The sequence below is a fragment of the Otolemur garnettii genome, unplaced genomic scaffold, assembly GCF_000181295.1.
Source record: "Otolemur garnettii isolate 467f Iridium unplaced genomic scaffold, OtoGar3 scaffold00051, whole genome shotgun sequence".
NCBI lineage: Eukaryota > Metazoa > Chordata > Mammalia > Primates > Galagidae > Otolemur > Otolemur garnettii.
Genome location: NW_003852446.1, coordinates 4109223 through 4121472, shown reverse-complemented (window position 1 = coordinate 4121472; position 12250 = coordinate 4109223). Strand labels below are relative to the sequence as shown.

The 12250-nt window shown below is 46.2% G+C and overlaps 1 protein-coding gene across 1 annotated transcript in view; it reads left to right on the top strand.

Moving 5' to 3' along the window:
* Positions 1-12250, top strand: part of RS1 (retinoschisin 1) — a 28193-nt gene that overhangs the window by 8671 nt on the left and 7272 nt on the right. Inside the window, exons 2-3 of the mRNA XM_012806416.2 lie at positions 4757-4782; positions 5381-5486. Of these exons, the coding sequence (XP_012661870.1) occupies positions 4757-4782; positions 5381-5486 (132 nt within the window). The remainder of the gene's footprint in view (positions 1-4756; positions 4783-5380; positions 5487-12250) is intronic.

Below are 12250 nucleotides of genomic sequence, written 5' to 3'. Positions count from 1 at the left end.
TACATTTTTAACTAGATTTACGTGTTACATCCACATCAGCCTCTGACTTTTCACTCAACACTGTGAGACGCATCCGTGCTGTGGTGTGTAGTTATAGACTGTATTTTCATTGCACTTGAGTGTTCTGTTGTGTGACTATACCACGACATAGCCACTCTACTCTTGACGGCCATGTGAGCGTTTCTAGTTTGGGGGTATTACAAATACTGCTGCTATGAATAATCTAGTATATGGGTTTCTGTGTGTGTTGTTTAATATTTGTATGTATTTCTGGTGGATAACTCCTTAGAAGTGAAATTGCTAGGTCATAGGGCCCATACGAGAAAAAAGTGCCACATACCTCATTGCTGAATATCTCTATGATCACATTCAAAGTACTCCCTTGGGAAGCTATGCACCGACACCAGGGCCTAGTCCACCCGTCAAAGTACTTTTTCTAGGATGAGTTTGTGAACTTAATCGTCTGACTTCATATATTTTGAGCCTTAGTATAAACTGCCAAACAGTTTTCCAAAGAGGCTTCACCATCTTAAACCCCCATCAGCAACATGTTAGAATTCGGGTTGCCTTATGGCCTTGCCAGCATTTGGGTGGGTCCAGTTTTAGATAGCAAGAGACATCTCCAGGGAAATAGCCAGTAGGCCATTCAAGGCAAGAGTCTGAACCTTGGATTTAGCAACCTGTATGGGATAGGTGGAGGAAACAGAGCTCTCAAAGGAGACCGAGAGTTTTATCCAAAGTGATGGGAGCTAAAGGAAGATGGGAGGGACTAATAGCCCCCAACACTGCAGTGTGAAGACAGAAGGTCAGTGTTAGGAACAGTCCATTGGATTTGAAAATACAAAGTTGCTGGTAACTTCTTTTGCCAGCACAGGGTTTGGCATCACAGTACCGTGGCTTATAAACCACAGGAATTTATGTCTCACAGTTCTGTAGGCTGTGAAGTTCATGATCAAGGTGCCAGCAGTTTCAGTGTCCAGTGAGGGCCTGCTTTCTGGTTCATAGATGGTGCCTTCTTGGTGTGTCGTCAGGTGGTGGAAGGACCGAGCTAGCTTTCTGGGATCTCTTTGATGAGAACACTCATCTTACTCATGAAGGTGGAAACTAATCACCTCCCAAAGGCCCCACGTGCTAATCTTATCACATTTGTGATTAAGTTTCAACATATGAATTTGAGGGGCGGACACAAACATCCAGACTATCCCGGGGACTATAGTGGCCTCCTACCAAGATGGCACTCCCTAATCTTCATTGCTACCTGAAAGGGTCAATTCTGCCCTTAGTGGGTACATAACCAGGGGAACAAGGGCTAGGAGAGATAGTGTGGTGGTTGCGGATGGTGAGTAGCCCTGAGTCTTCCCAGGCCAAGAGTTATGCCCCCTTGACTCCCCTTGCAGCCTACCCATAATCCACCAAAGTACTCACCGTGCATATTGTCTGGTGTTCTGGTTTCTCCCTGTCTTCAAGCCCTTTGTGAGCAGAGAGTGAGGCTCCCATTTCAGAAATCTCAGACCCTAGTACAGTGCCAGGTTCACAGCAGACATGCAAAATGATCACTGAATGGATAAATGTGTATTTTTTAAATGATAGCTTTTTTTTTTTTTGAGACAGAGTCTCACTATGTCACCCTCGGTAGAGTGCCATGGCGTCACAGCTCACAGCAAGCTCAAACTCTTGGGCTTAAATGATTCTCTTGCCTCAGCCACCCAAGTAGTTGGGACTACAAGTGCCCACCACAATGCCTGGCTATTTTTTGGTTGTAGTTGTCATTGTTGTTTGGCAGGCCCAGGCTGGATTTGAACCTGCCAGCTCTGGTGTATGTGGCTGCCATTCTAGCCACTGAGCTACATGTACCAAGCCTGAATGATAGCTTTTAAGTGAGACTCCATCTGTACTAAAAATAGAAAAATTAGCCAGGCATGGTGGCTCATGGCCGTAGTTCCAGCTACTCAGGAGGCCAAGGCAGGAGGATCACTTGAGCCCAAGAGTTTGAGGTTGCTGTGAGCTATGTTGATGCCACAGCACTCTACCCAGGGTGACAGAGTGAGACCTTGTCTCCAAAAAAAACAAAAAAGGTAGCTTTTATAATTGTGATGAAAAATATGAGACCATTCCTTTACTCTCTAAAACAATCTGAAAGCTGTTTGTGGGTATCAGATTCACTTTCTAAGTAGCTAAATGGTTAAAGGAGTGACTTATTTCCCATTTTTCTACACTTAGGTTTTGTTTGGAACTTTTACAGCAGGCTGTATTGACTTTATAGTCAGAAAAGAAATAAAGGTATTTATTTGGTTGAAAATGGGAAATGGAGTTTTGGTGCTGAATGGGGAGAAAAAGCATAATACATTTCCTCACTCGCTGCAATGCTCATAGCTGAGCCCCCGTGACAAAAGAACCGATTAGCAAGAGAAAAACCTACAAATTTATTTAATACATCTTACATGTTACAAGAGCCTTTAGAAATGAAAATCCAAAGAAACAGGAAGATAGGTGTGTGTTTTTTGTTCTTTTGAGAAAACTAGCCACCACATCCAGCTAGCTTTTCTATTTTTGGTAGAGAAGGGGTCTCACTCTTGCTCAGGCTGATCTGGAAGTCCTAAGCTCAGGGAATCCCCCGCCTCAGCCTGCCAGAGTGCTAGGATTACAGGTGTGAGCCACCATGCCCAGCAGATCTGTGTTGTTGTTGTTGTTGTTTTGGAGATAGTGTCTCACTGTGTCACCCTTGGTAGGGTGCCATGGCATCACAGCTCACAGAAACCTCCAACTCTCGGGCTTAAGCGATTCTCCTGCCTCAGCCTCCCAAGTAGCCAGGACTACAGGCACCTGCCGCAATGCCCGGCTATGTTTTAGTTGTAGCTGTCATTGTTGTTTGGCAGGCCTGGGCTGGGTTGGAACCCGCCAGCTCCGGTGCCCGTGGCCAGCGCCCTAGCTGCTGAGCTACAGGCGCTGAGCCAGATCTGTGTGTTTTCATCACCAGCCACACAGAAATATGACTGGAGGACCAAAGGGTATGATGTAATGGTAATCAACTCGGGAGAATAATCTGTTCAGATTCTTCTTGGTGTCCTTGTCTGACATTCGTACCCTTCAGGTGTAGGGCAGGACACCTGTCATGTGAGGGTCCTTGGGGAGGAGGGAGGAGGGGCACTTTAGTTTCTGTAGCCAGCCTCAGGAGAAAGGGAGCGGAACAAGGTTAGAAAGACCTTCTTACTTCTGTGGTTTTCTTCAGTGTACCCCATCAGTGCTTTAAACCAGTGCTGTCCAATGCACCTTCGGTGACGACAGAAATGTTCTGTCTGTGTTACCCAGTACAGCAGCCATCAGCCACGTGTGGCTAATAAGCGCTTGAAATGTGACTGGTACGACTGAGGAATTTTTACTTTGGTTAATTTTAATTTAAATTCCAATAGCCACATAAGACTGGATTCTTCCACTGTATTGAACAGTGCAACTTTAATTAATCAGTTTATGCTAATGTATACAAACTGTTTTCCTACTAAATTGTGTACTCATCATCTTTAGACTTCTCAAAAGAGTTTGGGGCACAGTGGCTCATGCCTGTAATCCTAGCACTCTGGGAGGCTGAGGCAGGTGGATAGCTTGAGCTCGAGAGTTCAAGACCAGCCTGAGCTAAAGCGAGACCCCCATCTCTACTAAAAATAGAGAAACTGAGGCAAAAGGCTCACTTGAGCCCAAGAGTTTGAGGCTGCTGTGATGCCACGGCACTCTCCCCAGGGCGACAGCTTGAGACTCTGTCTCAAAAACAAATAATAATGAAAAAGAAAAATAAATTTATGTTAAATTTTGCACATTTTCAATTTTCCCATGTTATGGATACAGTATTTGTACTTTGTGGCTTGATATTTCCCGTACGCTGTCGACAAACCTAAAAAAAAAAAAGTATTTCTAAATAACGTTCTAATCCTAATTTCAATGTGGCATAGTTGGGGGATAGGGAATCAACTCCTGAATAGGACACCGGGCAGAAACAGGGATGATGACGATGATGATGACGAAGAGTTAATAAGTAAAAATAAAGGCTCGTATTGTTTCTTTTTGTTGTTGTTGTTGAGACAGAGCCTCAAGCTGTCCCCCTGGGTAGAGTACTGTGGCATCACAGCTCACAGCAACCTCCAACTCCTGGGCTCAAGCGAGTCTCCTGCCTCAGCCTCCCAAGTAGCTAGGACCACAGGCGCCTGCCACAACGCCTGGCTATTTTTTTGGTTGCAGCTGTCATTGTTGTTTGGCGGGCCCAGGCTGAATTCGAACCCACGACCTTAGGTGTATGTGGCTGGCGCCTTAGCCACTTGAGCCACAGGCGCCGAGCCAAGGCTCATATTGTTAATGTTAAGTGAAAAAGAAAGCAGGATACAAAATTATTTTGATAGTAGCTTCTCAAATATGTTTAAAAAATACATATAGAAAAATGACTGGAAAGATTTATACTAAAATGTTCATAGCGTTGCCTTTGATGGTAAGAAATAGAAGCTATCCCCCTGCCCCACTGTGTGACATTACTGTATTTCCCAAAACTCTATAATGAACAGAAATAATAACGATGGTGTCCTAGTCTTTCTGTTTGAGTGTCCCTAGTTCCCCAGCATCTGTGCATGCTTTTCCTGGCAGATGTTTACTTAGCTTGACTTCCTCCAGAAGGGACTTTTCACTTTCATGTGACTAGTTTCACATGAATGACTTTGTTGAATTTCTCTTTCTTTTATTCATTTGATTTCTACCCTCTTGTCTCTTTGTTCAGCCACCCTGGGATTATCGTCTACTGAGGTATGTTGCGGTGAGGAGGCTGGGATTTGCGTGCACACTGCTTTTGAAGATTTTCCTATAATGTCTAGGGCTATCAGTGTTTTGAAAAAATGTATTTTTAAAGATATATATATATATATATTTTTTTTTTCCTTTCTGGTGGTGGCAATAGCATGTTTTACCTGGGCAAACTCCGAGGTTGATGTTTTAATGAGAGAGCAAAAGTACACCAGGCCTTAAATTCAGATGGCGCTATCTGGAATCTGGTACCTTTTAAAATTGGGTTCCCAGATAGGAATCTCCAGGGGATGTGAGATCTTGGATTTTGGTTCCCTAAACCCCCCGAAGATAATTATAATGGAGCAAACACTGCCCTCTTGCATGAGTGTGTCTGTGAGATTATTGGCTGGTCACTCACGGTGGCACACATTTACTCATTTAGAATGAAAGATGAGTGGCAACTTTGTTAAGGCTGGATTAATAATTCAAATCCACCATTTTAGCAAAGCTGCCATAAGTGATATGTAAGAAGTCTGGGTTTTGAGCTTTCCAAAGAGGCTGGAACCACTAGCCTTTGACTGTGACTTTTCTGACCACCTGCCCCTCTGGCTGCCCACAGGATGAGGGTGAGGACCCCTGGTACCAAAAAGCGTGCAAGTGTGATTGCCAAGGAGGAGCCAATGCTCTGTGGTCTACAAGCGCCACCTCCTTAGATTGTATACCAGGTGAGTGTCCCTGTGTCCCCTCTCCTTTGGGTGCCACATCAGGACAGTCCTTGGGAATGCCCTAGTTCTCCTCCTTCTTCCAACCCAACTGAATTAACCCCTCTGAATGCCATGCTCTGAGCTTTCTTCAGTTGGCCTCTGAGCTTCAAATCTCACACTGGCCACTGCTCCCAAGACTGCACTGAGGTTGCTGTTCAGAAACGGTCTCCTGGATCTCCACTTGGCCTGGCTGAGATGGTAAGGTGGGTCCTAATGTTTAATGAAATCATGAATAGAACTGATTAAAAATAAATTAATGGTAGACAGCATGGAGTTTTGAGAAGAGCATGGGCTTTCCAGCCCGAAAAATGGGAACTAGAATCCTGGCTGCATCACTTCTGAACTCTGGGACTGCCACTGTGTTCTTTTTCTGTGCAATGGAGGTGATATCACTGTGCCTAGGTCCTTACTGCTCATCAAACAACTACATGCGTCTCCCACATTTCCCAGCTCCCTGACAATCTGCTGGTGCCCTCTGAGCAGGTCCAGCCAAGGTGAGCAGGCCACTTTCAAAATGAAGTGTTTAAAAGCTTGGCGTCCAGGTCTCTAGCTCTCCCTTTCCCTGCCCTGAAGCCATCTGTTGAGATAGTGGCTGCTCCTACAGCCTGGTCCCTAGGTGATTACATGGAGCAGAACCCCCTGCCTACTCACTATAGATAAGTCACTTCCGTGACAACTAAACCTGTGTTATATGACGTGAAGCCTCTGAGATTTCCAGAACAGTTTGCTCTGCAGTGAATGTAGCCTACTTTGACTAATAAATGCCTTCCTCTACGAAAGAGGCCACAAACTTTATAAAGGAGCAGACAGTTTATATTTGTGGCTTTGTGGACCAAATGGTCTGTCACAACTACTCCCTTCTGCCCTTGTAGGTGGAAAGCAGCCATGACACGTATGTAAGTGCCCAAGCATGGCTGTATTCCAATCAAACTTTATGTACAAACAGGCAGGGAGCCAGCTTGGGCCCAAGGGTCAACTTTATTTTGTTTGTTGACCCCTGCTCTAAGGAATGGTTATGAGGAATAAATAAGATGAGGCGTTAAAAGCATCTTGTGTTGTAGCTAGCAAAGTGTTTAGTACAGGCCACTCCCTTTCTCCCTGCCTCCTAAGAGGCCACAGTCTGAGGAGGGAGTGAGCAGACCCAAGAGGGGTCTGGGCTGTGGGCTGGGGCCGTGGCCAAGGCTTAATCCTCTCAGAGCCTATTTTGCAGGAAACTGGCCTTGGCACCTCTCTCTGGGGTTAAGGTGGCACCATGCAATCTCATTGACTTTACATAATCGCCTAATAATAGCTCAGGGAGAGACAGGTTTGTGTGTCTATGTGAGCCTCTTTTCATTATTTCATTAAATTTGCATTAAAATAGCAAATTGCCGCAAAGTGGGGGATAGAGTACAATGGCTTCTACTGCCTTGGTTTTCCTATTTACTAACCAGGTAGGAAGTTGTTTCTGAACTAAGTCTATTCTCCCAGGCAATAGCCTGGGTCCCAGTCACGGGGAAAGCAGTCAGCATCAGCTCAGGCGGCCATGTCGGTGCGCTCTGCTCTGCCGCTACTGAAGCAGTCCCCTTAGTAAGCCACTTGTAATTCAGTTCCCCCAACCATCTCATCATGTGCCTATTGTGTGCCAGGCACTGATAAGAAGGCAGAAATGAAGCCATTGTCTTCACCGTGGAGAAATTTGCCATTTAGTGGCAACAATTTTTTTTTTCACTAGACACATGAGAAGTACTGGAATTCCATTCCAAGGAAGTTTTAAGAAGAAATGGAAAAGAGATGATTTATATGGATTGGCTTCACTGACACAATCACCTGTGACACCCAGAAGGGCTGTGTGTTTGAGGGATGTGAAGTCAACCCCAGTCCCCCAAGTTGTCTCCCCTACACAATCACCAGGAACTTCAAGTTCTAAAATTAGAGATTCATTTCACTTAAGCGCCCCCTTCTCCTCACTAGTTTTTTTTTGTTTTTGTCTTTTTTAACTGGGCAATTATCTTCAGAAAGGAAAAAAACACAACCTTGATGTTAAATGGTATATTTATTGGTGTTAATTGATTCCTCCATGAAAGAGTGGATTCAGGGCAGCAGGACCAGCCACAAACTTCCAGAAGTCACTTGCCCGTCAGTGCCTCAGATTGTCAAGAATGATTCTGGGTCGTCCAGGTCCTTGAGATCCAGGGCTTCCATCAGAGCCTGCCTTAGGAGGGAAGATGTCCCTAGAAGGCACAGGAGGATAGGGGATCACTCTGAGCTGCCAAGAGGAGTCGGCAGGTGCTTGCACTCTGGCTATTGGTGCCCTTCCCCCGTGAGCAGAAGGCTAGGTGCATTACGGCCTCCTAATCATCAGCTTAACGCTATTACAAATTCTAAAAGCTCTGTCTTTTCTACCTTTGAGCCAAGATTACCCCAGCACCCTGAGAGCAGAAAATAGGGTAGGGAAGGTATCAAAAGTATTTAATGTAAGAAATCCAATGGTTCACTAATGCTTTACTTTGAATCTAGATTTTATATTCTATATTACATTTCCATTTACAATTATTGTTCTATAATTATTACTCTCTCTATTTTATTCTATACTCTACTACTGTGTCATATATAGTCAAGGCTATGTCTGCACAATACTACTCACGTCTCCCTGGAATCGCTTGTCAATAGCGTCCCTGGTCTCTGTTTCTTTAGGTAAGCATTCTTTTTTTCTTTGAGACAGAGTCTCACTTTGCTACCCTTGGTAGAGTGCCGTGACGTCACAGCTCACAGCAACCTCAAACTCTTAGGCTTATGAGATCCTCTTGTCTCAGCCTCCCAAGTAGCTGGGACTACCGGCACATGCCACAAGGCCTGGCTATTTTTAGAGATGAGGTCTTGCTCTTACTCAGGCTGGTCTTGAGCTCTGAGTTCAGACAAACCACCCTCCTGGGCCTCCCAGAGTGCTAGGATTACAGGCGTGAGCCACTGTGCCTGGCCTAGGTTAGCATTCTGTATAACTGTGTCTGGCCTTCACGCTTACAAACCCAGAAAGTATTGACTGAAGAAAAAAGGCCTGTATGTTTAGCATATGTAGGTTGGATTAGCAGCACATTACTAATATACTTTCGTCCATCCAATGATCAAATCATGGCTCAGAAGAGCCACTTGAGCCTGTAAAGATGCACATTTTTCCTTAAAAGTGAAATGAGTATAGAGACAGCTTGAATAGCTACAACACCAAAGTTACATTGCGTGGAAAACTTGGGCAGGTCATATTTTCAGTGTGTCTGATAAGAATCCCCTTAATTCGGTCCTGGCACTCTGGGAGGCCAAGGTGGGTGGATCCCTTGAGGTCAGGAGTTCGAGACCAGCCTGAGCATGAGTGAGGCCCTAGCTCTACTAAAGAGAGAAAAATTAGCCAGTCATAGTGGCAGGTGCCTGTAGTCCCAGCTACTCAGGAGGCTAATCAAGAGGACTGCCTGAGCCCAGCTGTGAACTATGATGATGCCACAGCGCTCTACCCAGGGTGGCAGAGTAAGACACTATCTCAAAAAAAAAAAAAAAAAAGAATCCCCTTAATTCTTTCAACAACAATATTTATGTTGCTGCTTTCTAGCTTATGCTCAATTCACAGTTTCTTTTGGACGAGGCCAGAGGGAATTCTCCAGGCTGCAGTCAGCTTCCACTTCCTCCCTGAGTTTCTGCCACCTATTTCTAACTTTTCCTCCGCTTGTTCCCACTAGCCATCCAAGGTGGGGTGACAGTGTTTGTTTAATCCCTCCATTCATCCATCCACTCACTGTCTAGGGAGTGCCTGGCACGCGTAGGCATTGTGGACTGACAGGCTATGGGGAAGACCGGGGAGGAGAGAGAAGTGACAGGCCGCAGTTGCCTGGGGAGCCTGCCCAGGAATCTGGCCTGAAGGGTGAGGAGCTTGAGCAGGTGAAGGGGGAGGGGAGAGGACAGCCTTAAGAGAAGGTCCAGGCCATGTGCCACCTGAGGGGAGTTCAAGCAAGACCTCAGAAGGAGGAAGAGAGGGGAAAAGAGGAATTAGGAAAAATCCCAGTAATTAACTGGAATACAGTGTCGTGACTGCAGGCTTGCCAGGAGAATGTCTTGTTCTCGGTAATTCCTAAGATGGGTTATGATATTGGTGACTGTTGTAGTAAGTATGATGTTTAATCCTCTATAATACAGCCTACGTCACAGTGCACAGAGCAGGAGAAATGTCACATTGCCTATTTTCTGTGTTAGACTAAATCCAGTTTGAGTCCCCCCTTGCTATGGCCTATGAGGAGTCTAAAGACAGGATTTTTGAAAGTCTTTTCTCTCCCCTTTGGACAAGGGGTAGCCAACCTTTTTCCTCTCTGTTTCACATTGGAAGAAGAGTTGCCTTGGGCCACACATTAAATACACAAACGCTGCAAAAACTGAAGAGTAAAACAAAAGGTCCATGCATAATTTTCATATTGGACGCCACGGATAAGCAAAAGTCTTTACAAAATCTGCATGAGTCCCATAGGCTGCAGGTTGGACACCCTCAGACTACACGGACACCCTCAGACTACACGAACCCCCTACAAGCTTGCAAGGGCTGCCTGGGGCAGGGACTGGGTTCAGGCTGGGCGGCAGGCTCCCTCTTTGGTGGCTATTCTCCTTTTGAGCCAAGACCTTCCCAAGTTTCCCAAGGGTGCTCAGAGCTCAGGCCCATCCCTGGTCCAGCTCCTCAGGGGAACCTACTACCTTAGCTGAGGCTGCCACCTCCTCTTCCTAGGATGATCAGTTAGTTCCCTAGTTCCTGTTGAGGTCTAGATCTTCCAAATCCATAAGCCCGAGGGATGGTGGCAACAAGGATTCTCTTCTCTCAGATCTCTCTCTCTCTCTCTCACACACAAACACACACACACACACACATACACACATACGGGCACACACAGGATCATGTCATGCCTGTTCCTCTATTCTTGCTTGGGGCAAGGACAGCATGCACCATTAGACACACATGGGTGGGGGTTGGTGGGGACAGGACAAAGTAGGATATGGGGTGTTGGATTTCCTCCCTATTGAGTCTTTGGCAGAAAAACATGGAAAACTCAAAAAGATACTGATGAAAGTCTCGCAAATTCAGTCCATCACACCAACATTACCTGCTGCTTTGGGGCCAGGCACCATGCTTTACAAACTCTACAGTCTCCAAATATCATTTCACTTAAGCTATGGCAATTTTACCAGAGAAGGTACTACTATTGTGCCCATTTCACAGATGAGGAAACTGAGACCCAGAGAGGTTAATCAGCTTGCCCACATTCATGCTGAAGGAGAGTGGGATGTGGTCCCAGGTCTCCTGGGTTGTAGGCAGGCCTCCTTCACCTTGGCTGCCCATTATAATCACTGCCGCTTTATCCCTCTGCCCAGGTCTCCACTCAGAAAATGACATCAGAATCTCTGGGGGTGTGGCCCATGCATTAGTGTGTCTATAGCTCCCCAGGGGATCCAGGGAGCAGCTAAGGCTGAGACACAGTGGTCTATAGTCTCTGCTTTGTGCTCTGGGCCAAACTACCAGGTGTCTGGGTCAAGCAGCTGTGGAGCTGGAAGCATCACTGCCTGAAAGCCGGAGTGCCAGGGAGTAGGCTTGGAGGTTGGACCATGAAGGACTCAGCTTGGCATATACAGGGTACAAAGCTCCTTTAGATCAGGCAGGTGGAAACATTTACCGGGAGAATGTTCAGGGGGCAGTGGGACGAGGCTTGGGGACTGGGAGTTAGGCATTGGCTCCTAGACACCAGCTGAAGCCACAGGGACAGTGAGATCATCACCCCCTGGAGACTAAGTACAATACCCACATCTGGACAAATAAGTCTTCCGATTGCCAAGTGAACAACAGGCTCTCCACTGCCTAGATAACCTTCATAGGCCTCCAAGGCCATTGTCACTGGCCAGGTCCCCCTGAGGGTCTACAGTCCACTCTTAACCGTCAGATGGGCTGATTGGGAAGACATGACAAAAGAGATGTAAGGGGAAAACAGCGAAAAAGAGAAAAAACAAAATGCCAAAGAATAAGGTGACCAGGAAAGGTGGTGATGATATTTCCTTCCCCTCTGCCTTCTCTCTCAGAGCTGGTGGCCCTGAACAAAAAGAAAAAAAAGCGGGGGGCATTTGGTCATCAAATATATCAAATACTCAAGGTGGAAGGAGAAAATTCTAATTCTAGTTAGAATTTTATAGATTAAAACACTGAGGTTAAGTGACAGCCCAACTGCAGCCCTTGTGCAGCTTTCTTATGACGGGGCTTGTGCCTCCTACATAGGGGCTTGAGCTTGTCTTCCAGGCCGGAGGGGAGTTGGGAGGTGGAGGAGCCCATGGGCACTGGGCTCTCCAAATCCACCAGCCAATAAAATGCCTTTCCTGACAGCCCAGGTTTCCAAAGTGCACTGGAAAGTGTGCTTGTTAAAAATGCGGGCGCGGTGGGGTGAGACTGCATTCTTAACAAGCTTCCCTGATGATTCGGCCACCCAAGGCAAGATTGAGTGGGGCCACAAAGCACTCCTTTCTCCCAGGAACTGACGTTATTTCAACACTCTCAAAGTCTTGGGTACTTGAACTACAAATGCAGCGCCTCACTTCAGCCCCATGGAGCTGCACATACTGTGGGACAGAAAGGAAATTACACCCTCCTGGCCAGAGGTCTGAAGCTGTCCTGTTTTCAGCCTCTAGGACAGGGCATGACCATCTCAACAGGCGTTCTAGAGCCTCAGGATGGC